This window comes from Phoca vitulina, unplaced genomic scaffold (genome assembly GCF_004348235.1).
Source record: "Phoca vitulina isolate PV1807 unplaced genomic scaffold, GSC_HSeal_1.0 scaffold67, whole genome shotgun sequence".
Taxonomy (NCBI): domain Eukaryota; kingdom Metazoa; phylum Chordata; class Mammalia; order Carnivora; family Phocidae; genus Phoca; species Phoca vitulina.
This window is the reverse complement of record NW_022589770.1, coordinates 5,521,098-5,547,305: the sequence shown is the minus strand read 5'-3', so window position 1 is coordinate 5,547,305 and position 26,208 is coordinate 5,521,098. Positions and strand designations below refer to the sequence as shown.

The following is a 26,208-nucleotide window of genomic DNA, read 5'->3' as shown; positions in this document are numbered from 1 at the left end:
TTCTGTTGTTTTTTTTATAGTATCCTTACCTGGCTTTGGTATCAGGGTAATTCCGGTCTTATAAAATGAGTTTGGGAGTTTTCCTCCTATTCAATTTTTTGCAAGAGTTTAACAGTAGTGTTAATTCTTCTTTAACAATTTCGTAGAACCTGTAAAGACATCTGGTCCTGGGCTTTTCTTTGTTAGAGGTTTTGAATTACTGATTAAATCTCCTTACTTATTATTGGTCTATTCAGGGTTTCTAGTTCATGATTCAGACTTCGTAGATTTTATGCTTCTAGGAATTTATCCATTTCTTTTAGGTTTTGTAGTTGGTTGATGTATAATTGTTCATAGTAGTCTCTTATGATCCTCTGTATACCTGTGATATCAGTTGTATTATCTCTTCTTTCATTTCAACTTTTATTTATTTAAGTCCTCTCTTTTTCATGGTAAGTCTAGGTGAAGGTTTGCCAATGTTGTTTATCCTTTGTTTACTGTTTTTCCAATCTCTATTTCACTTATTTTTACCGTGATCTTTGTTGCCTCCTTCTTTCTGCTAACTTTGGGCTTATTTTGTTCTTATTTTTCTAGTTCCTTGAGTTATAAAGTTAGGTTGTTTATTTGAGATCTTTTTTCTTTTTTAATGGAAGCGTTTGTCACTATAAGCTTCCCTCTTAGCATTGCTTTTGCTGCATCGTAGATATGGTATGTTCTGTTTCCATCTTTGCTTCAAGATTTTATTTATTTATTTATTACATTTTTATTAAGAAATAATTGACATACATAACTGTGTAAATTTAAGGTGTAGAGCATGATGGTCTGATTTACATATACTGTGAACTAATTACAATAGGTTCAGCTAACATCCATCTTCTCATATAGATATGATTAAAAAAAGAAAGAAAAAAAGGAAAAAAAATTGTCCTGTGATAATTCAGGATTTTTAAAAAATTTCATCTTTGACCCATTGGTTGTTCAGGAGTATCTTAAATTACACATATTTGTGAATTTTCTACTTTTCCTCCTGGTACTGATTTTTAATTTCATACCATTGTGGTCAGAAAAGATACTTGGTATGATTTCACTCTTTTAAAATTTGCTAAGACTTATTTTGTGATGCATGATATGATTTATCCTGGAGAATGTTCCACATGTACTTGAGAAAAATGTGTATTCTGCTTTTGTTGGATGGAATGTACTGTATATGTCTACTGGGTTCATTTGGTCTAATATACAGTTTAAGTCCACTGTTTCCTTGTTGATTTTCTGGCAGATGACCTATCCACTGTTGAGAGTGGAGGACTGAAGTCCCCTACTATTATTGCATTGCTGTTATTACTTCCTTCAGATCTGTTAGCATATGCTTAATATTTTAAGGTGCTCCAATTTGTATGCATATAATTTTACAATTGTTATATTCTCTTGATGAATTGACCCCTTTATCATTTTACAGTAACCTATGTCTCTTGTTATAGTTTTGACATAAAGTGTATTTTATCTGTTATAAGTACCCCTTCTCTCTTTTGGTTTCCATTTGCATGAAATATTTTTTTTCATCCCTTCATTTTGAGCCTATGTGTGTCCTTGAAGCTGACATTAGTCTCTTGTAGGCAGCATGTAGTTGGGTCTTGTTTTTTTCTATCCAATCAGTCATTCTATTAATTCAATTAATCTTAAACCTTTATTTTTTTAAATTTTTTATTGTTATGTTAATCACCATACATTACATCATTAGTTTTTGATGTAGTCCATGATTCATTGTTTGTGCACAACACCGAGTGCTCCATGCAGAACGTGCCCTCTTTAATACCCATCACCAGGCTAACCCATCCTCCCGGCCCCCTCCCCTCTAGAACCCTCAGTTTGTTTTTCAGAGTCCATCCTCTCTCATGGTTCGTGTCCCCCTCTGATTCCCCTCTTCATTCTTCCCCTCCTGCTATCTTCTTTTTTTTTTTCTTAACATATATTGCATTATTCGTTTCAGAGGTACAGATCTGTGATTCAACAGTCTTGCACAATTCACAGCGCTCACCATAGCACATACCCTCCCCAGTGTCTACCACCCAGCCACCCCATCCCTCCCACCCCAGCCCCCACTCCAGGAACCCTCAGTATGTTTCCTGAGATTAAGAATTCCTCATATCAGTGAGGTCATATGATACATGTCTTTTCTTTTTGACTTATTTCGCTCAGCATAATACCCTCCAGTTCCCTCCACGTCATTGCAAATGGCAAGATCTCATTCCTTCTGATTGCTGCATAATATTCCATTGTATATATATACCACATCTTCTTTATCCATTTATCTGTCGATGGACATCTTGGCTCTTTCCACAGTTTGGCTATTGTGGACATGGCTGCTATAAAAATCGGGGTGCACGTACCCCTTCGGATCCCTACATTTGTATCTTTGGGGTAAATACCCAGTAGTGCAATTGATGGATTGTATGGTAGCTCTTATTTTCAACTTTTTGAGGAACCTCCGTACTGTTTTCCAGAGTGGCTACACCAGCTTGCATTCCCACCAACAGTGTAGGAGGGTTCCCCTTTCTCCGCATCCCCGCCAACATCTGTTTCCTGACTTGTTAATTTTAGCCATTCTGACTGGTGTGAGGTGGTATCTCATTGAGGTTTTGATTTGGATTTCCCTGATGCCAAGCGATGTTGAGCACTTTTTCATGTGTCTGTTGGCCATTTGGATATCTTCTTTGGAAAAAATGTCTGTTCATGTCTTCTGCCCATTTCTTGATTGGATTCTTTGTTCTTTGGGTGTTGAGTTTGATAAGTTCTTTATAGATTTTGGATACTAGCCCTTTATCTGATATGTCATTTGCAAATATCTTCTCCCATTCTGTCGGTTGTTTTTTGGTTTTGTTGACTGTTTCTTTTGCTGTGCAAAAGCTTTTTATCTTGATGAAGTCCCAATAGTTCATTTTTGCCCTTGCTTCCCTTGCCTTTGGCGATGTTTCTAGGAAGAAGTTGCTGTGGCTGAGGTCAAAGAGCTTGCTGCCTGTGTTCTCCTTTAGGATTTTGATGGACTCCTGTTTCACATTTAGGTCTTGCAACCATTTGGAGTCTATTTTTGTGTGTGGTGTAAGGAAATGGTCCAGTTTCATTCTTCGGCATGTGGCTGTCCAATTTTCCCAACACCATTTGTTGAAGAGACTTTTTTCCATTGGACATTCTTTGCTGCTTTGTCAAAGATTAGTTGACCATAGAGTTGAGGGTCCATTTCTGGGCTCTCTATTCTGTTCCATGGATCTATGTGTCTGTTTTTGTGCCAGTACCATACTGTCTTGATGATGACAGTTTTGTAATAGAGCTGGAAATCCGGAATTGTGATGCCACCAGCTTTGCTTTTCGTTTTCAACATTCCTCTGGCTCTTCGGGGTCTTTTCTGGTTCCATACAAATTTTAGGATTATTTGTTCCATTTCTTTGAAAAAAGTGGATGGTATTTTGATGGGGATTGCACTGAATGTGTAGATGGCTCTAGGTAGCATTGACATCTTCACAATATTTGTTCTTCCAATCCATGAGCATGGAACGTTTTTCCATTTCTTTGTGTCTTCCTCCATTTCTTTCAGGAGTATTTTATAGTTTTCTGAGTACAGACCCTTTGCCTCTTTGGTTAGATTTATTCCTAGGTATCTTATGGTTTTGGGTGCAAGTGTCAATGGGATCGACTCCTTAATTTCTCTTTCTTCTGTCTTGTTGTTGGTGTATAGGAACGCCACTGATTTCTGTGCACTGATTTTATATCCTGCCACTTTACTGAATTCCTGTATGAGTTCCAGCAGTTTTGGGGTGGAGTCTTTTGGGTTTTCCACATAAAGTATCATATCATCTGCAAAGAGTGAGAGTTTGACTTCTTCTTTGCCGATTTGGATGCCTTTGATTTCTTTTTGTTGTCTGATTGCTGTGGCTAGGACTTCTAATACTATGTTGAATAGCAGTGGTGATAGTGGACATCTCTGCCGCATTCCTGACCTTAGGGGGAAAGCTCTGTTTTTCCCCATTGAGAATGATATTTGCTGTAGGTTTTTCATAGATGGCTTTTATGATATCAAGGTATGTACCCTCTATCCCTATACTCTGAAGAGTTTTGATCAAGAAAAGATGCTGTACTTTGTCAAATGCTTTTTCTGCATCTATTGAGAGGATCATATGATTCTTGTTCTTTCTTTTCTTAATGTATTGTATCACATTGATTGATTTGCGGATGTTGAACCAACCTTGCAGCCCAGGGATAAATCCCACTTGCTCATGGTGAATAATCCTTTTAATGTACTGTTGGATCTTATTGGCTAGTATTTTGGTGAGAATTTTTGCATCCATGTTCATCAAGGATATTGGTCTGTAATTCTCCTTTTTGATGGGGTCTTTGTCTGGTTTGGGGATCAAGGTAATGGTGGCCTCCTAAAACGAGTTTGGAAGTTTTCCTTCCATTTCTATTTTTTGGAACAGTTTCAGAAGAATAGGTATTAATTCTTCTTAAACTGTTTGGTAGAATTCCCCTGGGAAGCCATCTGGCCCTGGGCCCTTGTTTGTTGGGAGATTTTTGATGACTGCTTCAATTTCCTTAGTGGTTATAGGTCTGTTCAGGTTTTCTATTTCTTCCTGGTTCAGTTTTGGTAGTTGATACATCTCTAGGCATGCATCCATTTCTTCCAGGTTATCTAATTTGCTGGCATAGAGTTGCTCATAATATGTTCTTATAATTGTTTGTATTTCTTTGGTGTTGGTTGTGATCTCTCCCCTTTCATTCATGATTTTGTTGATTTGGGTCCCTTTTCTTTTCTTTTTGATAAGTCTGGCCAGGGGTTTATCAATCTTGTTAATTCTTTCAAAGAACCAGCTCCCAGTTTCGTGGATCTGTTCTACTGTTCTTTTGGTTTCTATTTCATTGATTTCTGCTCTGATCTTTATTATTTCTCTTCTCCTGCTGGGTTTAGGCTTTATTTGCTGTTCTTTCTCCAGCTCCTTCAGGTGTAGGGTTAGGTTGTGTACTTGAGACCTTTCTTGTTTCTTGAGAAAGGCTTGTATTGCTATATACTTTCCTCTTAGGACTGCCTTTGCTGCATCCCAAAGATTTTGAACACTTGTGTTTTCATTTTCATTGGTTTCCATGAAGTTTTTTAATTCTTCTTTAATTTCCTTGTTGACCCATTCATTCTTTAGTAGGATGCTCTTTAGCCTCCATGTATTTGAGTTCTTTCCAACTTTCCTCTTGTGATTGAGTTCTAGTTTCAAAGCACTGTGGTCTGAAAATATGCAGGGAATGATCCCAATCTCTTGGTACCGGTTGAGACCTGATTTATGACCTAGGATGTGATCGATTCTGGAGAATGTTCCATGGGCACTAGAGAAGAATGTATATTCCGTTGTTTTGGGATGGAATGTTCTGAATATGTCTGTGAAGTCCATTTGGTCTAGTGTGTCATTTAAAGTCTTTATTTCCTTGTTGATCTTTTGCTTAGATGATCTGTCCATTTCAGTGAGGGGGGTGTTAAAGTCCCCCACTATTATTGTATTGTTGTTAATGTGTTTCTTTGCTTTTGTTATTAATTGCCTTATATAATTGGCTGCTCCCATGTTACGGGCATAGATATATACAATTGTTAGATCTTCTTGTTGGATAGACCTTTTGAGTAGGATATAGTGTCCTTCCTCATCTCTTATTAGTCTTTGGTTTAAAATCTAATTTGTCTGATATAAGGATTGCCACCCCAGCTTTCTTTTGGTGTCCATTAGCATGGTAAATGGTTTTCCACCCCCTCACTTTAAATCTGGGGGTGTCTTTGGGTCTAAAATGAGTCTCTTGCAGACAGCATATCGATGGGTCTTGTTATTTAATCCAATCTGATAGCCTGTGTCTTTTGATTGGGGCATTTAGCCCATTTACATTCAGGGTAACTATTGAAAGATAGGAGTTCAGTGCCATTGTATTGCCTGTAAGGTGACTGTTACTGTATATTGTCTGTGTTCCTTTCTGGTCTATGTTACTTTTAGGCTCTCTCTTTGCTTAGAGGACCCCTTTCAAGATTTCTTGTAGGTCTGGTTTCCTGTTTGCAAATTCCTTTAGTTTTTGTTTGTCCTGGAAGCTTTTTATCAACTCCTTCTATTTTCAATGACAGCCTAGCTGGATATTGTATTCTTGGCTGCATATTTTTCTCATTTAGTGCTCTGAATATATCATGCCAGTCCTTTCTGGCCTGCCAGGTCTCTGTGGATAGGTCTGTTGCCAATCTAATGTTTCTACCATTGTAGGTTACATATCTCTTCTCCCGAGCTGCTTTCAGGATTTTCTCTTTGTCTCTGAGACTTGTAAGTTTTACTATTAGATGTTGGGGTGTTGACCTATTTTTATTGATTTTGAGAGGGGTTGTCTGTGCTTCCTGGATTTTGATGCCTGTTTCCTTCCCCACATTAGGGAAGTTCTATGCTATGATTTGCTCCAATATACCTTCTGCCCCTCTCTCTCTTTCTTCTTCTTCTGGGATCCCAATTATTCTAATGTTGTTTCGTCTTATGGTATCGCTTATCTCTCGAATTCTGCCCTCGTGATCCAGTAGTTGTTTATCTTTTTCTCAGCTTCTTTATTTTACATCATTTGGTCTTCTATATCACTGATTCTCTCTTCTGCCTCATTTATCCTAGCAGTTTGCACCCCCATTTTTTATTGCACCTCATTAATAGCCTTTTTGATTTCGACTTGGTTAGATTTTAGTTCTTTTATTTCTCCAGAAAGGGTTTCTCTAATAACTTTCCACGCTTTTTTCAAGCCCAGCTAGTATCTTTAAAGTGATGATTCTGAACTCTATATCCGACATCATACTAATGTCCGTATTGAGTAGGTCCCTGGCAGTCGGTAGTACCTCTTGTTCTTTTTGTTGAGGTGATTTTTTCCGTCTTGTCATTTTGTCCAGAGGAGAATAGATTAATGAGAGAACAAAATGCTAACAGGGTAACAATGTCCCCAGAAAATATACTCTAAACAAATCAGAAAAGACCTGAAGCTGGGGGAAAAGAAAGGGAAAGAAAGAAAAAAGAAAAAGAAGAAAAAGAAAAAGATAAAAACAAACAAAAACAGAACAAAACAAAAAAAACAGAATATGATCAAATAGGATCAGGCTGGTGCATAGATCAGTGCCACAGACTAGATTTTGGGTGTATTTTGGTCTGTTAGAAGAAAGTGCCTCCCAAAATTTTAAAGAAAGAAAAACTTACATATGTCCAAAAATAAGGGTTGTTATGATGAAGGGATGGAATATGACTGTAAAGATGATAATTATAAAAAATTTTATAAAAGGAATTGATAAGAAGTTGTTTGAAAAAAGAAAGAAGAGGATTTTTTAAAAAAGGAAAAAAAAGGGAGAGAATGTGATCAGGCAGGAGAGTAGAAAAAACCATACACTAGAGATTTAGGGTATATTATCTGTTAGAAGAAACTATCTCAAAATTTTAAAGAGAGAACAGCTTATATATATATATATGCCAAAAATAAGGGTAACTACTATGAAGGAATAGAATATGACTCTAAAAATGAAAAATAAAAATGTTTTTTAAAAAAGGGATTGATAAGATGTTGGTTGAAAAAGGGAAAAAGAAAAATTCAAAAAAAAAAAAAAAAGACAGTTAAAAAAAATTAACTTTGAAAGACTAAAGAATCATGGGGAAAAAGCCATGAATTCTATGTGCATTATTCCCCTAGTGCTGGAGTTCTGCCGTTCTCCTTGATTGGTAAACTTGGTCTTGGCTGGCTGATCTCGCTGATCTTCTGGGGAGGGGCCTGTTGCCGTGGTTCCCAAATGTCTTTGCCAGAGGTGGAATTGCCCCGCCTTTGCCCGGTCCGGGCTAAGTCATCTTTTCGGATTTGCTCTCGGGAGCTTTTGTTCCCTGCAAGCTTTCGGTTCGGCTTTGGAGGCGGAGAGTGAAAATGGCAGCCTCCCAATCTCTGTCCCAGAGGAGCTGAGAACTCGGGTCCCACTCCTCAGTGCGCCCCCAGAGAAAAGCAGTCAGTCACTCCCGTCTCCCTGGTCTCCAGCCACACTCCGTGCTCACCTGGCCTGTGACTGTGCGTTTCTATCTCTGGCACCCAACTCGGTGTGGAGTCTCCAAACCCAGCCGATCCGTGCGGTGCACTCCCGCGCCGCTCCTCCCAGGGGAGGAAGGGGAGTCTCCCCGGATTTGCCACTTGTTGGGTCCCTGCTGGAGGAGCAGTAGCCCGACTGTGCCCCTGATCACGGTCTATGACAACCCCGAGCTGAGAGCCCGCGCCCTGGCTCCGTCTCTGCAGCCGGCTTCCCTGCTCCGATACCTGGGAGCTCTGCCGCACTCAGGCACCCCTGGTCTTTCTGTGACCCCGAGGGTCCTGAGACCACACTGTCCCACGAGGGTTCCACCCCCCGCTTAGCCACTGGAGCGACGTCCCTCAGCAGAGCAGACTTCTAAAAGTTCCGATTTTGGGCTCCACGGCTCTATCACTTGCCAGAAGCGGCCGACGGAGGCCCCTCCCCCGCCGTCTATCCTCCTGAATATCGCCTCGGATTCACTTCTCCGCACGTCCTACCTTCCAGAAAGTGGTCGCTTTTCTGTTCAGAGAGTTGTTGCTATTCTTTTCTTCGATCTCCTGTTGAGTTCGTAGGTGTTCAGAATGGTTTGATCCCTATCCAGCTGAATTCCTGGGACCAGACGAAATCCAGGTCTCCTACTCCTCTGCCATCTTGCTCCGCCCCCCAACCAATTAATCTTAAACCTTTAAACTGGTTATGCCCCAAAAGGTGCTTAAAGAATCATCTAGTTCATTTATTTCTAAGGTCTTGTCTTTGAATAAATAAATAAAGTGTTGTATTTGAATAATTTTGATTTGGGTGTCTGTTTTTGTTTCAGTTGTTATTGCCTGAAATACAAGAGCTATTTAAATATCTGAGATAGGGGCGCCTGGGTGGCTCAGTCGTTAAGCGTCTGCCTTCGGCTGAGGTCATGAAACCAGGGTCCTGGGATCGAGCCCTGCATCGGGCTCCCTGCTCAGCAGGAAGCCTGCTTCTCCCTCTCCCACTCCCCCTGCTTGTGTTCCCTCTCTCGCTGTGTCTCTCTCTGTCAAATAAATACAATCTTTAAAAATAAATAAATAAATAAATAAATAAATATCTGAGATACATTTTGGTTCCAAAATTTAAAGTCATCACCTTCAACATTTCAGGCTCTCTCTGTTACACCCATGATACACATCCTAATCTTTTCTGCCAATGTCTGTTAAAAGTACTAAAAGATTAAGAGAAGGAGATCTGTAAGCTCCCACCAGATTTATTCTATCACAGTATTCTGTGTTGCTCTGAAGGTCTTTTAAAACATTCTTTCTTACACATTTATTCTTATGGTTTTCATAAGTGAAATTTCCATTTAGTTTGAAGTAAACTCCCATACGTGGGGCAATTCAAAATAGAAAATTAAAATGAGAAACAATAATACTCAAAAGTATCCACTATAATAATAATTCCTTGAGTGTACACAGTGCTTTGAACATTTTTGAGGTTGCTACTCAGTCATTTAGCATGATCTGGCCAGTCAGATCCATAGACAGAGGCGAGTTATCACCGATCATGAAGCCATGACTTACCTATGCTTATGCCCATATTGCTTTTTTCAAAACCTGCAGAAGGAAGCGTGTTTTCAAGGTAGCCAAACTGGGGAGGAGAAACCAAAACAAATTCCAAGTCATCTGCTGCAGTGTCAGGATCAGTGGCGGACAAATGGTTAATGGTAACGGCTGCAGAGAAACCCTCATCTACCACGAACATGGTACCTGCATGCAAACAACAACGCAATTATGACTTAGCGTGAAATCCTCTAATCAGAATAGTGAAGACAAAAGGGAGTGATTGCAATTCCAATTCAGAGAAGCCTCCCATATGCAAATATACTTCCATGGGAGATGTTCATTTCCTTTGGCATAATTTCTCCTTACAGTGAAAATATTCAGGGGTAATGGGTGGAATTTAATTTGACTTGTGGAATTATATTTTTTTTCTTGTACAAGCAAGCCAGACAATAATGGAAAGACAGCAGAAATACTAAATGCTCTAGCACAGCCCTTTAGTCATTCTCAAGGAACTCTGATTTCCCTTGTGTCTCTATAGAAGTGACAAATGAAAATAAGAATTGCCAAACTGTTTTAATGATAAGCCACTAAATGTAGTTTATGTACTTTTCAAGATCAGTTGTTACCTCTGTTTGTCAGAGCGTTAATTGCCTGTGAGCTATTATGAATTGCTCATAACGAACATTTTTTCATGCCTTGGTGCTTAATTATTCTGCAGGGATAATGTTTCCTTTCCAGAACATTGCTTGGGAGATAGTTTGCAAATTACAATAACATCCATACATATGCTTCTATTTTTTTTCTAAGAGACAGAACATATACATAATGCCTATTAAGCGATGACTTTCTAAAAAGCAAATAAGATTAAATGTATATAAATGGTCTCTCTGGTATTTTCATTCTGCTCTAATAGAAATTATTATGGATAAAATAAATTACTCTCTCTCTCCAGCAGGCAAATGATATTTTCCCACATGAAATAGAACCAGAATATTTGAGGATTCCAATGTTGTCCTCATCCCAACACACACACACTCATCACTTGCAAACACACTTGCATTCTCTCTCCATACAGAATTACCCACATTTTTAAACCAATAAATTCTTTTGCCTTGTAATCTTTTATAAATATGGAGTTTTCCACAAGTCGTGTGGAGGCAATTCTCGCAGGCAATTCTGTATGGTAGTTTTCCATTTTAACTATAATTCAAGTGCATTATTTCACTAACCCACAGGTATGACACGAGATGAGATAATGGAACTGTAATAGAAAAAAACATTGTCACCTATTGCAATTGAAGGTGATTGGTTGTCCACTGGATGTACCGTGATATTGAGGTCATACACTGGAAAGGACTCATGAAGAGGAACAGATGGATGAGGCCCATTGTAGCAACAGCCATTCACAGAAGGGCCAGCTTCTCCATCCGAAACCACCAATGTAATGGTATCAAAACAAGGCACCAGGCCAATCTCACCACCTGGAAGACACAACTATAGCTGAAACCTGACTTTTTAAAAATACAGAATACTAAGATGAAATCTACCTGCACCTCTTCTATAAGCAAGAGCGGCGAGGAAAGGATCTTAGGTGGCTAACATGTAAAACTCGGTTTGATCACTATGGAAGGAAACAGTCATGAAAATAATGACAAAATGCTTGCCCATCTGTTGCCCCTGGTGAAATCCTTGACGGCCATCTCTCACCATATGGAGGGGCAAAAGGGGCTAACAAGGGTCTGACAGTTCACAAATGAACAAGGGAGAGACAAAGCTTGACTAGTGATGGTTTCATTCTTCCTGCCTCATTATTTAGTGTTAGGACCAACCTCAGGGAGAGCAGAAGGCACCCTTGTCCTTCCAACTGCATTGTCTTCCCATTTACATTAACTACCTTAAATGAACAACCATCAACCACACCACCACAGTGAGGAGAAACAGAAGAAGCTGGGGAGGTGAAATAGAAAGACGAGCCACATTTTTGTCATTCGTTTCAATATTTTCCTCGTTATATAATAGCCAACGTTAGCAAAATAGCAACAGGACCAGGGGGAAAAGTGGCATTTACTTTTGTTTTCCTTTTACTCTTTAGGGCTATGCATATGGGATTTAATATGGCCCCAACTGAAGCAGTGAGAAGAAGAAGGAAAAAAATGTCAGATTAGACAGTTTATCAGCAAACTGGCCGATCTGCTCTTGGGTTACTAACAGCACGGAGGTAGGTCCACTATCCAGAGGACATAAAAGTTGTGCAGATGTGCTTTTGGTAATTCTCATGCATCACCTTGAAAGCACCAAGAGGGAAGCAATTTTGTTTGAGTTTTGATGAGACAAGAGCACAAAAGATCAGGGAAGTCATCTCTTTTCACAAGACACGTTGGTCAAATGTACACAGTACTGTGCTTGGTGTTATTCTACCCACTTAAGGACAAGGAAAATCAAGAGATGATATAACTGAGCAGTCAAATGATTGAAGAATGATAAAACTGGGCTCTTAAGAAAAAATAAAGTTGATGTGGAGAGAATTAGAATTAAATAATCAGCCTTTAACTTTAGGAGCAGTAAAAAATAAGATGCCTCTTACTTATTCATATTGATAAAAAATAAATTGGCATAAAGCTCATTTATTCCTCATTCACTTGATAAATATATATTATTTCATGGCTCCTATGTGATCATTAGTGTTCTGGGTGCTCCAGCAGAGAATCAGGCAGACATTATGAAAGCGTCAAAAGACAGTTCAAAAGAATGTCAAATGCCAAAAGACCTATTATGTATCAGGCACGGACACAGTCTAATGGTCGAGAAATAAACGCAGTTTGGTTAGAATATCACAGGTGTGTGTATGTACTAAGACAAACCATATGAAACTGCCACCATTAAGTCATTATTTTACCGGTTAAATGGAAAATTCATATATCTCAGCCTGAATATGCACAAGGGGCTGAGGGTGAAGAAAGATGAAAGTTTTGGTGGACAGGGGCATGGGGGCAGGGCACACATGGCAGAGAGAGTCAGAGAAGCCTTTCCAGATGTCTCTGCTTGCTTTACACTGAGCATTAAATGATGAGTAGTTTACCAGGCAGATGAGGCAGAGAACTGGGACGGAGGAAGGAGGACCTGCGTGGAGAGGGAGCCAAGAAGAGAAGTGGAAAAATCATTCCAGGAAGAGTAGACAGCTTTTTTAAAGAAAGAAAAAAAAAAAAGCAAACATAGTATCTTCTGTAACTATAATTTTAATATAATGGAAGCATTACATTTACAGAAAAGCTGGAAAACCAGTCTGAACATGTAGTCACAAAAAAGCCTACAACATCAGCGGAGAATTCTCTACCTTGAATGGAGCAGGTCTAAGGATATGATTTATACTTAAAACTGTTAACCACAGCATTGTTTTACAAAGTTTTTTTGAATGACTTCATGCTTAATGTTGGGAGAAGAGCAGGTTAATAATGTCATTTTACATCATAAAATATTATTTGATTTTTAAAACTTACATTTACAATAATTTTGTAACATTTAACAACTAATCAACGTTTTAGCTGATAATCTCAATGAAAAAAGTAATCAACAAAACTGCACATACAACATGATCGGCAACTATGTAAAAAATCATGATTAGAAGAAAGAATACAGGGGCATCTGGGTGGCTCAGTCAGTTAAGCATCTGCCTTCGGCTCAGGTCATGATCCTGGAGTCCTGGGATCAAGCCCCACGTCGGGCTCCCTGCTCAGCAGGGAGTCTGCTTGTTCCTCTCCCTTTCCTCTCCACAACCCCCCACCTCATGTTCTCTCTCTCTCTCCCTCCCTCACTCTCTCTCTCTCTCAAATAAATAAATAAATAAATAAATAAATAAATAAATAAATCTTTTTTTAAAAAACGAAGGAAAAGTACTACAATACTGAAATGTTAAGAGTGACCATTTTTGAGAGGTAAGTAGGTGATTTTTCAAAATTTCATTATGCTTTCCACACTTTCCAAGTTTTTTTCTTTTTTGAAATGGGCAGGTAGTTTTATTTTTATCATCACAAAATTATCCTCAGGTGGCCTTTATAATCAACAGACAGAGGCAAGAGCAGAGCCATTGAAACTTCGGGTCTTGTAGTACTGTGATTCTTTATACTCTCTCCCACACAGTGCTAAACAACTACCAATTGAGTCATTGGGAGAATGTTACCAGGAAACCTATCATTCAAATAACAAACCATCTTTCGAATTGGCAGTGTTTCTGCTAATTTAGTAACACAACAACAACAATAAAATACCCATCTATCTGAAGTAATTTGCCTCATGTCCTACTAGGTCTTATGAAAAAAAAAAATGAGTTCACGCTTCCTCATGCGGCTATCACACCAAAGGGATTTATAAAGATGTACACCTGTTGTTTAGCACTTGGAGCAAGGCACTCGGAGAGGAGACAGCTTCGTCTCACCCCTAATGTATCTATGCTGCACCAGCCCACCCCACATGTGAAAATTATGTAAAAACCCACAGACCAATAGTCATTGGGCTGTGGCCCCTTTTCTGCTAGTCTATCTGAGATCTATTGCAGAAATCAAAATGAAGCACCTAGATGTGGACTCTTGAGGGACATCGAGCAGGTGGACTCTGCTCCCTAGGCCAGGAAAATAAGCAGTAAAACCCTTCCTAAGACTAAACACACTTAAGAAGATAAGGAGATACCATTTTTTTAAAAAAAGATGTCCGGCAGAGTGATTAAAATGTGCCCTACTAACTAATTGACTGTAAAACAACTGGTATCCTAATAAATCATCATTTTCCAAAGTACATATAAAAATGCTATTTCACAATATCTCCCCCACCCCTGTTTCCAAATTCATCCTTCACTACCTCAATCCCCCCACCCTGGGATCCCTCTCCCACTCGCTGCTTGTATTCTCCCTGTGTTCTCAAATAAGACAGTGATTTGAATTTTGGTACCTCTTATTCCCTGCACCCTCACCTGGCCTTCTATACCCCATCCTGCTTCCCACGGAATCTACAGATGAGAGCCTCATGTGGATGAGGACACATGAAATTGTAATTGAGTAGCAATAAAAGGGGGTTAGGGAAGTACACAGTATTATTGCTGAGGAAGTGCACTCAAACCAGAGATCAGAAGATGTGCAAGGGGCAATGATCGATGAGGTACTGATATGGGACACTGTCCTCTTTGCATGTGAGGGGGTCCGTCTACCCATTTACATTAAAAGTCCTTCACAGCTGAGTCTGGATTGTACTCCTCTGCAGCCCACAATGCCCAGTACTCTCTCTTGCAGATAACAGATGTTGAATTAATATTTTCCTTATTCGAACATTTTACATGGGGAACAAATGCCATTTGGGTAACAATATAATGTGATTTCAGAAATGAAAGAACGAAGCTAATAAACAAGCGTTTACTGTATCGCTAATCTGTGTCCACCGCTGACTATTGCTGTGGGCATTACACAAAACATAAGATATCACCTTTGCTTTTCAGGAACTCAAAAGGCAGACAAGTTACTTCTTAGGAGCTAGCTGGTGATTGAGTAAACTTTTTTTTTATTTTTATTAAGTAATCTCTGTACCCAACATGGGGCTCGAACTCATGACCCCAAGAACAAGAGTCGCATGCTCTACCAACTGAGCCAGTCAAGTGCCCCTTAAAATTAATATTATAATTATCGTAGGGTGCTTACTTCAGGCATTTCTGCTATGATGTATGGATCCCAAAGCTGTGATGGTCAAATAAAGTCTTCTTCAAATTGACCAAAAAGGAATGCAGAGAACCCAGGGTGAATTAAAGGTCTAAGGGGGAAGCATCGGAAACAAAGCAGCAATAATATGTGCTCCTTCTCCATTTTGAAATTCATTACATTACTGAGATCAGAAATCCTTCTAAATATGATGATTATACTTACAAAAGGGGATACAGACTGCTGCTTCTGCTGCTTTTTTTTTTTAAAGAAGCAAGCATTAAGACTGTTTGATTATCAGAGCGCCCAGCAAGGAGTGGGGTTACAACTCTGTGGTGGTGCTTGCATCCGCCCACTCACACTGGTCGCCGTGTGATCACTCACCCGTGTGTTTGTATGTCACAGCCCCTGAGATGACATCTCCCTGAGAGAACTGATCCACTGTGACTCCAGCTTTCCTCACCACGCCATGCTGAGGCTCTCGAGCGATCACAAACATCAGCTTCAAGTCATCACTGTCCACATCAGTAGCCAAAATGTATTCAGAGGTGATGACCACCTCTTCGCCCTCTGAGCAATGCATCATGGGGATGAGGTCAGCCTTTAGGATTGGTGGCTCATCATTTACAGGGAACACCTAGGGGAAAAAAAATGCATGTTTTCAAGAAAAAAGAAAGCAATGACAAATTGCCCAACTGGTAAACCATAGCTCATCATTGGAATGACAGGCATTTTCGATCTTCCAGACACAAGAAACAATAGCCATGGAATTTGGCCAAGCAGGCTGTATCTTTTCCCCATATGAACCATCTTGTAAGAAATGGCCAACATGAGAGACATTTGAGGTAGGAATGGAAGAGTATGGTTATGGTTTGGGACTCAAAGCTCTCATTTGTTTCTAGAGAGACAAAATATAAACGTAATACAAAGAAGTCTTCACTAAAGTCCCTATCCTCCTTCGTTATATTCACACATATTCCAGAGGAAATCTGGTCCTTGTGGTCTGATGCATTTATATTTACCACATCCGAGTTATTTATATTTCAAATTATTTGGTGATTACAAAGCTTTCATCGACCCTCAACTTCCTGCCACCCAGGAAGTTTCTCCAAACTTACAATAAGCAGCAGCTTATTTCGAACATTTTAAGTTACCTCTGAAACTCTATAACCATTAAATCAATCCCAGGCTTCAACTTGACAAAACATTTTTCTCTCATTGTCATGAAAATAAAGCTCTAAGTAGAAAGGGAAAAAAGAGCAATATGGGTCCACTCTGGCTCTCCGAATCTAACAGGAGGATGCAGACACTTGAAAAGGCAAGTCTTTTATTGTTTTTTAATTTTTAAAAAAGATTTATTTAATTATTTGAGAAAGAGAGAGAGAGAACGCAAGCAGGGGGAAGGGCAGAGGTGGTCACACAACAGAGGGAGAGGGAATCCCAAGCAGACTCCACACTGAGTGTGGAGCCCCACTCGGGGCTCAATCTCACGACCCTGAGGTCCTGACCTGAGCTGAAATCAAGAGTCGGAGGCGGAACCAACTGAGCCACCCAGGTGCCCCAAAAAGGCAAGTCTTTTAAATCGGAATGAAAGACATTCTGCCTCTGAGGTCCCAGTCACAACTTGGTGTGTGTGCTACACGTTTAGTTATCAAGTCCGGCCTGTGGATACTCTCAACCCCACATTTCCTGCCCCCTTGCTTCAGCCACGGGGGTCTTTTTAAAACGTGGCTTTCATAACTCTGGTTTCTCTTCAGATCATGTAAATGTTTCACCTTTTAAAATGTGGCTTTCATCAAGTCACTGCCTTATGCGGACCTTCAGCGTCTTCCTAGCGCTGCTCCAAGGATGTCTTAGGCCTCCTTTCATGCAATAGGGTGCCTCTGTCACCCCACTGCCTTTTCACCAGAAGACACTGAGTTCCTCTCACGTCCGATCTTTGCCCCATCTCTGCATGTTCTCTCTGCCCCGTGGCTCTGTAGGGTCAGCCCTCAGCTCTTGGCCCGGCTACTCTCTCCTGCAGATTACACGTGGATTCTTCAGGGAAAACTTCTTTGACAACTCAGACTCATTAGGGACTTCTACCGTTTACTCTCTTTTAGCACCCCATTTATTTGTAGAACACAGCCACATTTTAACTAATCAATTATTTCCGTGAGAATCTATTTAATGTCTGCCTTCATCCCCTGCCTATAATCTCTAACAGAACAGAGACTTTCTTTGTCATGTTCATCATCATATCCCAAGCATCTAGCACAGGAACTGGCCTATAGAAGGCACTTTTTAAATATTTATGGAGTAAATAAATGAATGAAGGTAAATATGTATATATGATCTGGATACCCTGCTATTTAAACAGGCTAACAACCCTACAACAAATATACATGAAATTATTTTCATATTTTCCTTTAAAGGGTAGAGGGATGGGGTAATAGAAACTCAGATTTATTTATTTAATCAAAGGTAAAAAAAAAAAAAGTATGCCATACTCTGTTCTATTTTCTATTGGCTTATTAGGAAACAATATCTTTGTTCAAGTCCTCTGAGTGGATTCATTAAAGACCCTCTTTATCACTGTTCTTGACTCTATTTGATGAATGTCACCAATACATCCATGATAACCACCTTACAAAATACAAAATAGCCTCAGCTTTCAAATGGATAATAAAGTCCAAAGGCAACAGAATTTAAAACATTCCTCCTGGATAGAAAACAATCACACATAATTGTCCAAAAATTACCTGTACTTCTGGTTGGCTTCCAAGGGCCATGCCCTTTTATCTAAAAAGTAACAACAAACAGACTGTTTACACAGTCAAATGATTGATTTGGGGCAAGTCATGGAAACTTCTTGAACCTGTTTTCTTGCCTATAAAATGGAGCTAATTCCTTCTCCTCTACTGCCCTGTGCCAGAGATAATTCCTTCTACTTCTTAAAAATACTAGATGGATGTAATCATTCTTAATTATTAACCATAAAAATGTCACACAAACACATTATTATCACTAATTATAATTTCACATCACAAAGATCTGACAAAATTCAAACAGAAATAGAATTTGGCAGATAAAAGTAAGAGGAGCACAATAATTCTTTCTGCAGACCTTCCTTTGTTACTAACTATAAATACCTGCAAATCCTGTGAGTTTTTTTTTTACTGAAGTCAAAGTTTTTTTCACTGAAGTGGTCACATAACAGAGAAACTCAGGGGTTCCCATCAACCTTAATGTGCAGATTTTTTTCAACATTTGTCAAAAGGGAGAATGTAATCATTTCTAATAGATCTCAGAAAGGAGTGTATAGGACAGGAACTCATAAAGGGGCACCACACACATAAAGACATGGCTTCTTCCACACAAGAGGGAAAAGCCCAGTGATGCTAGCTGCTAAATAAATATTTCAGAGTGTTACAGCTCAAAAATATTAGAATCAATTTACACACAGAACCAATTGGTTTTTAAATTAAGTATCTGGGTTTGAGGTCCGAGTGGTTTAATCTTTAAATGGATTAGAAAGAGAAACCAGCATGCCCATTTCACCAATATAACTTTGCTGTCTATTGCCTGTCCTGAGACCTTCAGACATAGCAGGTATGCTCTTGAAGTCCACATGTTTCAAGTTCTATCAGGAACTCTTAAAAGGTTTCCAAAGCAGGAGCCTAGGTGGCTCAGTCGGTTGAGCGTCCGACTCTTGATTTCAGCTCAGGTCTTGATCTCAGGGTCGTGGGATCGAGCCCCACAACAGGCTCTGCACTGAGCATGGAACCTGCTTAAGATTCTCTCCCTCTCCCTCTGCCCGTCCCCACCCCACTTACGTGCTCTCTCTCCCTCTCTCTCTCTCATTTTCAAAAAAAAAAAAAAAGGCTTCCAAACCAGATGCTTTATTTCTATATGAACGAGGGAGGAAACTTTCTACCCACCTCAACATGTAGAACAAATTCTGCTGAATTCGTGCCATCTGTGACCTCCAAGAATATGTCATCCTGAAGTCTCTCAGATCCATCATGCTGATACCTGTGGGGATGATATTTGCCACTAGCCCCTCAAGGCCACTGTGACAGTAGATGTCTGACTCAAAAGCTCCTCCATGGCTTTGGCCACATGGTCAATAAATGAATAACAAAAAAAACATAATCATGAAGTCACATACTTAAATACTCAAGTGTCCCTGAATGTAAAAAATTTGCTCCACCCTGGAAAAATGTGTTGTATGCATTCATAATCTGTCCCTCAATCCAAAATCAGTCCTTCAAGTTGCCACTGTGGCAATGGGAACCAGTTGGTGTAGTTCTGCTTACTTACGTAACACAAGGCTGGGGCCAGGGGGTGATTGAGACAGACAGTAGACAGGTAAAAGTGGGACACTGTGAATCTTGATGAGTCCCCTCCTCCCTTACTTTTAAGCCTAATCTTTCTGCTTGTGTTTTTGATCTATTCAGCTCTTCTCTAAAACTCTGATCTACGAATTACTTATTGCCTCTCTCCTGCCATTTACCCTCTTCTTTTTACTAGCTCTCTTTCACTCAACCTATAAAGATTTTTGAATCTCTCCAGACTTAAAAATATTTTTCCTTGATTTAGCTTTGGCCCTACTTTCCTTTAATTTTCAGTCAAGTTTTATAACAGAACTGTCTAATTCAAGACTTTTCATCTACTCTCCAACCACTGTAGTGATACGTGGCAAGTTCTAAAAAGCTGTTGAATTGAGCCAAATTTTTAGCTTATTGATGATTTGTTCAAGATAGGAAATAAGCCCTAGGAAATAAAATTAAAAGTTACATAAAAATAGTATATTGAGGGGCGCCTGGGTGGCTCAGTTGGTTGAGCATCCAACTCTTGGTTTCGGCTCCAGTCATGATCTCAGGGTCCTGGGATCAAGCCCTTGATTTGGGCTCACACTCAGGGGGGAGTCTGTTTGAGATTCTCTACCCCACCCACCGTCACCCTGCTCATGCGCTCTCTCTCTCTCAAATAAATAAATCTAAAAAAAAAGTATATCAAACATATATAAAACTTACATATGAAAAAATCCCAGGGCTAAAAGGTATTTTACTCAGAACTAGGCTCACCCATACACTGGGTAGGGACTCAGGTTTGGGATTCCATTCCAATGGTGAAGAAGGTCCACCTCCCAACCCCAGTATCCCTCCCACACTGCCTCCTATGCTCCCTGATATTTTCATCAAAAATAGGTATGTGGTAATGTACTAATCCTATCTTACCATGCTAATACCTCTAAAAGGGCCAAGTGGAATCTAGGAGTACACATCCAAAGGCATGGCTATGGAATCAAACAGAATTTTCAAAACCAGACTCCTCCACATACTGGCTGAGTGACTTCAACCTCTTAGTTTCTTCAACTATAACATGAGAATACAACCATCTACCTTGTCAGGCTTGATTACTATAAAGATTAAAATGGGGGGGGGGGAAACATAATGGCAAGTCTATTGAAGAGTCCTTGAATTATATGCGCTGGCAGATACTAGTACTTTTTTTTCTATCCATCATTCACTCCCTAGTAAGAATTACCTAAACAGAGCTCTTGTTCTAACATGTAACTAAGAGCTGAGAACCCTAAAAAGAAGGAAATTTTAATGAGAATAGGAGTGAGTAGTGAAAAAAGGTCAAGATACTGGAGACCATGAATAAACTTAACTAACTAAATTTCAGATGAAATTGATCTTCCTATGCACATCCAAGCTCCTAGTCAACTTTCAAGTGTGGAATTAAGCATTTGATGTCTAATACCTTCTGAAAGGTCAAAATTCCCATTTACAATTTGAACTTATAAATAATAAGTCAACTAGTATATCTGTCTACCTGATCTGTGCTTTTGAGTACCTTGCATTGCTTTACAGAGAAGGCATTTTATGAAATTCTGTAATTTTGCAGTTATAGAACTGCAGTAGGTAGAAGAAATGAAAGACCTCAAGGTGAGGGGAACTGCTATAAGACCTTGAGAAATGAATTGCTCTCTCTCTGACTGTCAGAAAACCAAGTACTACTCCATACTCTACCTTCCCAGCCTACCCTAAATATTTGCCTACAAGTCCCTTCCCAGTAGAATGGAATAAAAATTTACATTAAAGATACTGATCAGGGGCGCCTGGGTGGCTCAGTCATTAAGCGTCTGCCTTCGGCTCAGGTCATGATCCTGGGGTCCTGGGATCGAGCCCCACATCGGGCTCCCTGCTCCTCAGGAAGCTTTCTTCTCCCTCTCCCACTCCCCTGCTTGTGTTCCTGCTCTCACTATCTCTCTCTGTCAAATAAATTAAAAAAATCTTTAAAAATAAATAAATAAATAAAGATACTGATCAACAGAATTTTATCCCAGAGTTTCCACGGTTGTGAAATTGGCTCTTCTTAAAGCCAAGTTCAACTATATAGGTTAGCCATATAGATTATTTCAGTCTATATCTAGTTTGGCTACTATCTCTTGTGATATGTACAGTTGCAGCAAATTTAATATTCACGGTAATTAATTTCTGTTGTTCAAATATCCAAAAAGTCATTCCCACTGGTACAAGCAAGCCAGATGGAAAGAAAATGTCTGGAGGGAAATTAAAAGTTTGTCATTTCTAATTTTCAACTGACCCTTGAAAGTATTAATTGGCATGCTGGCACCGCTGAAAAAGTTGAACAAACTTCTTTCTCTTACTCTGCCTCACAAATGATCCAGATGAAGGCCAAAGCATATCAAAAAAGAAATCCAGGAAATGTTCTAACCTAACTTTTAAGGCACGGAGGTCTCCCCAAGAAAATGTGCCTCCTGTGTTTAGAGGAAATCCATCCAGCTCCACCCTTCCACACTGAGGCAGTCTTTGTAGGGAGAGGCAGATGTTGTCCAGTTTGGTATCCATATCAGAAACCAGAACGTTCTCTGTGCTGATGACACATTGACCTCCCTCAGTCACTCTCAGGGGATTGGTAAACACCTAAAAAGAAGGAAGAAAACATTCAAAGTCTTGTTCCATGAACTATCCCTGAAGACCAAGCTCATTAAATAAATAGAAAACTTCTAGTACCACCTTCACATGCATGTCAATTAATTTTTTAAGGATGTGGTAAAAGGGACAAGTTCATAGCTGAACCTTTTGGCTGAGAAATATTTTTTACTAAACATTTCCAATTCTAAGCATTGAGGTATACAAAGAAGCAAGGCGGATTCATAACCGTGAAAGTATCTACGTTTCATTTACCTCAGACCCCCTTATAGTGGAAACAGCAACCAAACTAGTTCCTATTGGTGCTAAATAAAGAAAATAGTAACATCCATCATCATGTCCACACCCACCATTGCTGGATACATATACACCTTCACCTAGACAACGAACAACAATTATATCAAATTCCCCTAGAGGAAAGAATCCATCCCTTTTTTTCACCCTAAAAATTCTTAAAGATTTGGGAAATTGTTTGGAGCTTCTAAGTGTCAATTATAATGAGTATTTTACAGATGGAAGTAGAGCAGAAGACTGGAGATTGAAGATTCCACAAGAAATATTTTATTCAAACATCAGACAAATAATTAAGCTATAAAGATAACTTTTGATGACCGAAAAACCCACTGCTCAACCAACAATTCATTTGAAAGTAAAAAGCAAGTAAGAAGGGCTTGGGATATTTTATTGCTACATTGGGACTTGGCAAGAAGTGTTCTATGGTCAAATAAGGCTTGAGAACAGTCATGTACAATATCTTCACCTTGGAGATTTATAAGGCATGTAAGTATATTCAGCGTTCTGAGGTCCTGCAGTAGAAACATTGGTGAACTTTGTTTAGCCTATCATTCTCCCAAATTCATATTATTACACAGAAGTAAAAGCAAGCAGATAGAGTTAGGGTACCAATCATGGGCTCTGAAGGTCCCCTTGCAAAAGGTCTGAGGTGAGTGCCTCACCCATGTGAGGATACAGCATTCTTGAAGGAAGAAGCCACACTCTTCAGACCAGCTGCCACTCCCAGAAAGGAGAATGTTCCTGAGGAAAAAGTTGGGCGGAGTGGGGGGGGGGGGGGTAGGAGATAGGCAGAAGAAACGGAAGTGAGCAAGGAGAAGTCACAGCCTCCACTCAGAGCCGTGCTCTATCCTCCTGCCCACCAGGGCGCAGCTGCCCCAAGGCAGCCCCCCTGGGTCATGGGAATTTCGAGACCAACCACCCTGAGACACTTGCCTTCTAGTCTTCAATAAACTACCTCTACTAGCAAAGGAAAACATAAAACAAGACTTCTCTTCTCTCCCTACAATGACTCTCACCCCCATCCTTCCCACATGCCTTATTCCTACATTTTTATTGTTTGTAGGAGAAAGAAAGAAAGAATATTCCTATTAAAAGAGGAGCATTATTTTTGAAACAAGGTCCATATCTGCTAGCCTCATTGATTTCCAAGTTGCATCAATTAATACCTCGAGTTGCTAATGTTTCAAGGGATATACTCTGCTATACTCTGGGGTTTAAAAATGTATATGCATTTTAGGGCAGCTTTCAAAAAATAAAAGCATAAGGCTAATTTGCCCCAACTCATTTCATCACTAACTTTTCAGTCTCTGCCCAAACCTAGTACTTAGGTTTTGGGGCCTTCCCGTGAGCATCATATTAAGATCACCTCATGGTTATTACTCAACTCAGATATCTGTGGGTATTTCACGCCAGGAAACCACTCGCGTGACTGGTTTCACTAGAGCTACTCATTTTTTAATTTTATTTTTAATGTTCTCAGTTCTCTAAGGTATGATTTCATTTGTCCCATACAGTATAGGAAAAAGAAGCCACTATGCCACGTTAGCCCTGAGTCCTTATAACTATTCCATCTACCTTCAGATGAGAGAGGTAACTGTTCACTTCACCATTTCTAGTTTTCTCGTTTTCTCCACAGATCATTTTTCTCTAGCAAGACGTTTGGGTTGCGTTGCATAAAACACTACTTCTCTCCGTGATTGTTTTAGAAAAAGCTTTGGCTTCTTTAGATGCTGGGCTAGTTCAGGGCATGTATCTCATACACAGAAAAGAATGGTCTGAATAAGATATAATCAAATTAACAGACATTCTAAACTGTTTCTTCCACAGGGAATGTGATCTGGTCCCTGACAGGGAAGGAATCAAAGAACATAGTTCAGATTCTTTTGTCTTTTGTGTGAGCTCTTTGGCGCATCTTCTGCCAAAAATGGCAAGTTCAGAGGTCTGAGGGGGCAGGCCAGCGATGTAAATGAGTGTGCTCCGCTGGGTGGGGCCTTTGGAGCCTGGAGAGCAGGCCCAGGCAGCTGCTGCTGGGGGTAAGTGAGTTCACTGTTCCTGGAGTTCCCAAATTTTCAAGAGAAGCCAGAAAGCCAGACTTGATATGAAACTTCCTGATGTGTAAATGTTGGCAACTCATCAATTAAAAGTATTGTTTGGCTCTATCAGAACAGTTCTGTGGGTTGGGTAAGCCCCTTGGTCCCTCAGACTGAGACCTCTGCCCTCCAACTTCGGGCAGATGTAGAGATGGGGAGGAGGGAGCTGGAAAGAGAGCCTCAGGGCTCCCAGCTGTCCTCCAGGTAGGTACCTGGAAGGTGACCTCTTTCCTTAGGGATGAGACATGTATGGGTTCTCATGCCTCTGCTTCCTACCTTGTCTTTCCACTTCTGAGGGGAAAATTAGCCCAAGAATAGCCACACAAGTTAAGTCTAACCCTCTGATGGGGTTTGGAACAAACTTTCATTATGAAGTCCAGCCTCACAGATAAGATGCACAAGGTAGCATCATCTTCGTAGTTCAGTTTTAATAAGAGACCCAACTGTTTGACCATTTACGTCAACACTGGGGCTGGGATGGGAGAGGATAAAAGAACCCATCTTAAGTCATTTGAAAAATTAAGCAAGCATAGAGTTGGCCTGCAATGAGAGTAAATAAGTCCTTCCAGTTGCTAAGAGACCCATAACTTAATCCCCTTCCCCTGATCAGCATGTGAGACTTAGCAGAAAGGAAAGGAAAGAGGTTTTGATAAAGCTTTGAAAATAATGCCAAATTCAGCAACTGGAAAATCTCACCTTTTAGACAGAAAGACCCTTGGGAGGTGAAAGACTCCCCTCCCCAAGCTTTTTTTCCTACACTGTAGCTGAAAAATTAAAAAGTTCTGGAAAATAGCCTAAAGAAAAGTTAGCATTTCCAGTAAGTCTTCAAGTCTTTCTTTTCTTTCCTTAGGTCTTCCCGCCTCTTTATCTTTCACATCAAACATCGTACATACCTCAGGAACTTGATTGTCCACTGGAAGAATTGTAATGTTAAAGCAGATCCCGTGCAAAGTGCCACCATGTTGGTTACTGATGGAAAAGGCAAACTGGACATGTCCCGGATGGAGGCCTATATCTTGCATGGGTGGCATGTAGGCCACTTTCATGTGGTTCACAGCATGCTGCAAAGCAAATCGAGATGGACACGTGGGTGCCCATCTGCAAGGATCAGAGACTTTCAGAGAGCTAGGTCTCCGAGACCCATCATGTTGACATCCAACACTGGAAATGCCAACATCATCACTTTGAAGAGTCCAAAAAGCTCTATTTTATAAATCGCTTTTTCTAAAACCAGGAGGGAAAAGAACAAAGAAGTAAATATGTCAAGTGCTTGACACCAGCCAACTCTATAAAAGACAGGAGATGTGAATTTCAACCCAGCTCCACCATAAATTAGCTGTGTGATATTGGTCAAGTTACTTAAACTTGTGAGGCCTCTGTTTCCTTATCACTACAATAAATAAAATAATAAAATAATAGTACTAAGCACATGGGGTTTACATACTCATTTGCATCATCTAACTACAGTGAGATTAGGCAGAATTAGCCCTACGGACAGGGGTAGTTGCTGCCTAAGTATTCATCACCATTACTGTGACTCTCAGGGGAGTATTCAGGGAAGAGTCCACAGGAAGGGAGAGGAGGTTGGCGAAGAATTTGGGATGGTAGTAGGTA

General features: G+C 39.9%; 1 protein-coding gene across 7 annotated transcripts in view; it reads right to left on the bottom strand.

Moving 5' to 3' along the window:
• Nucleotides 1-26,208, bottom strand: part of FREM1 (FRAS1 related extracellular matrix 1) — a 143,067-nt gene that overhangs the window by 51,019 nt on the left and 65,840 nt on the right. For 5 of the 7 annotated variants that reach the window (XM_032392475.1, XM_032392474.1, XM_032392477.1 and 2 more), the window contains 6 exons: nucleotides 25,488-25,655; nucleotides 21,993-22,201; nucleotides 19,184-19,277; nucleotides 15,648-15,900; nucleotides 10,872-11,066; nucleotides 9,604-9,789 (listed from right to left, as the gene is read on the bottom strand). In XM_032392475.1, coding sequence (XP_032248366.1) covers nucleotides 9,604-9,789; nucleotides 10,872-11,066; nucleotides 15,648-15,900; nucleotides 19,184-19,277; nucleotides 21,993-22,201; nucleotides 25,488-25,655 — 1,105 coding nt within the window. Of the gene's footprint in view, nucleotides 1-9,603; nucleotides 9,790-10,871; nucleotides 11,067-15,647; nucleotides 15,901-19,183; nucleotides 19,278-21,561; nucleotides 22,202-25,487; nucleotides 25,656-26,208 lie in introns of those variants that run through there. The other 2 variants (XM_032392479.1, XM_032392481.1) reach the window with 2 other exon arrangements.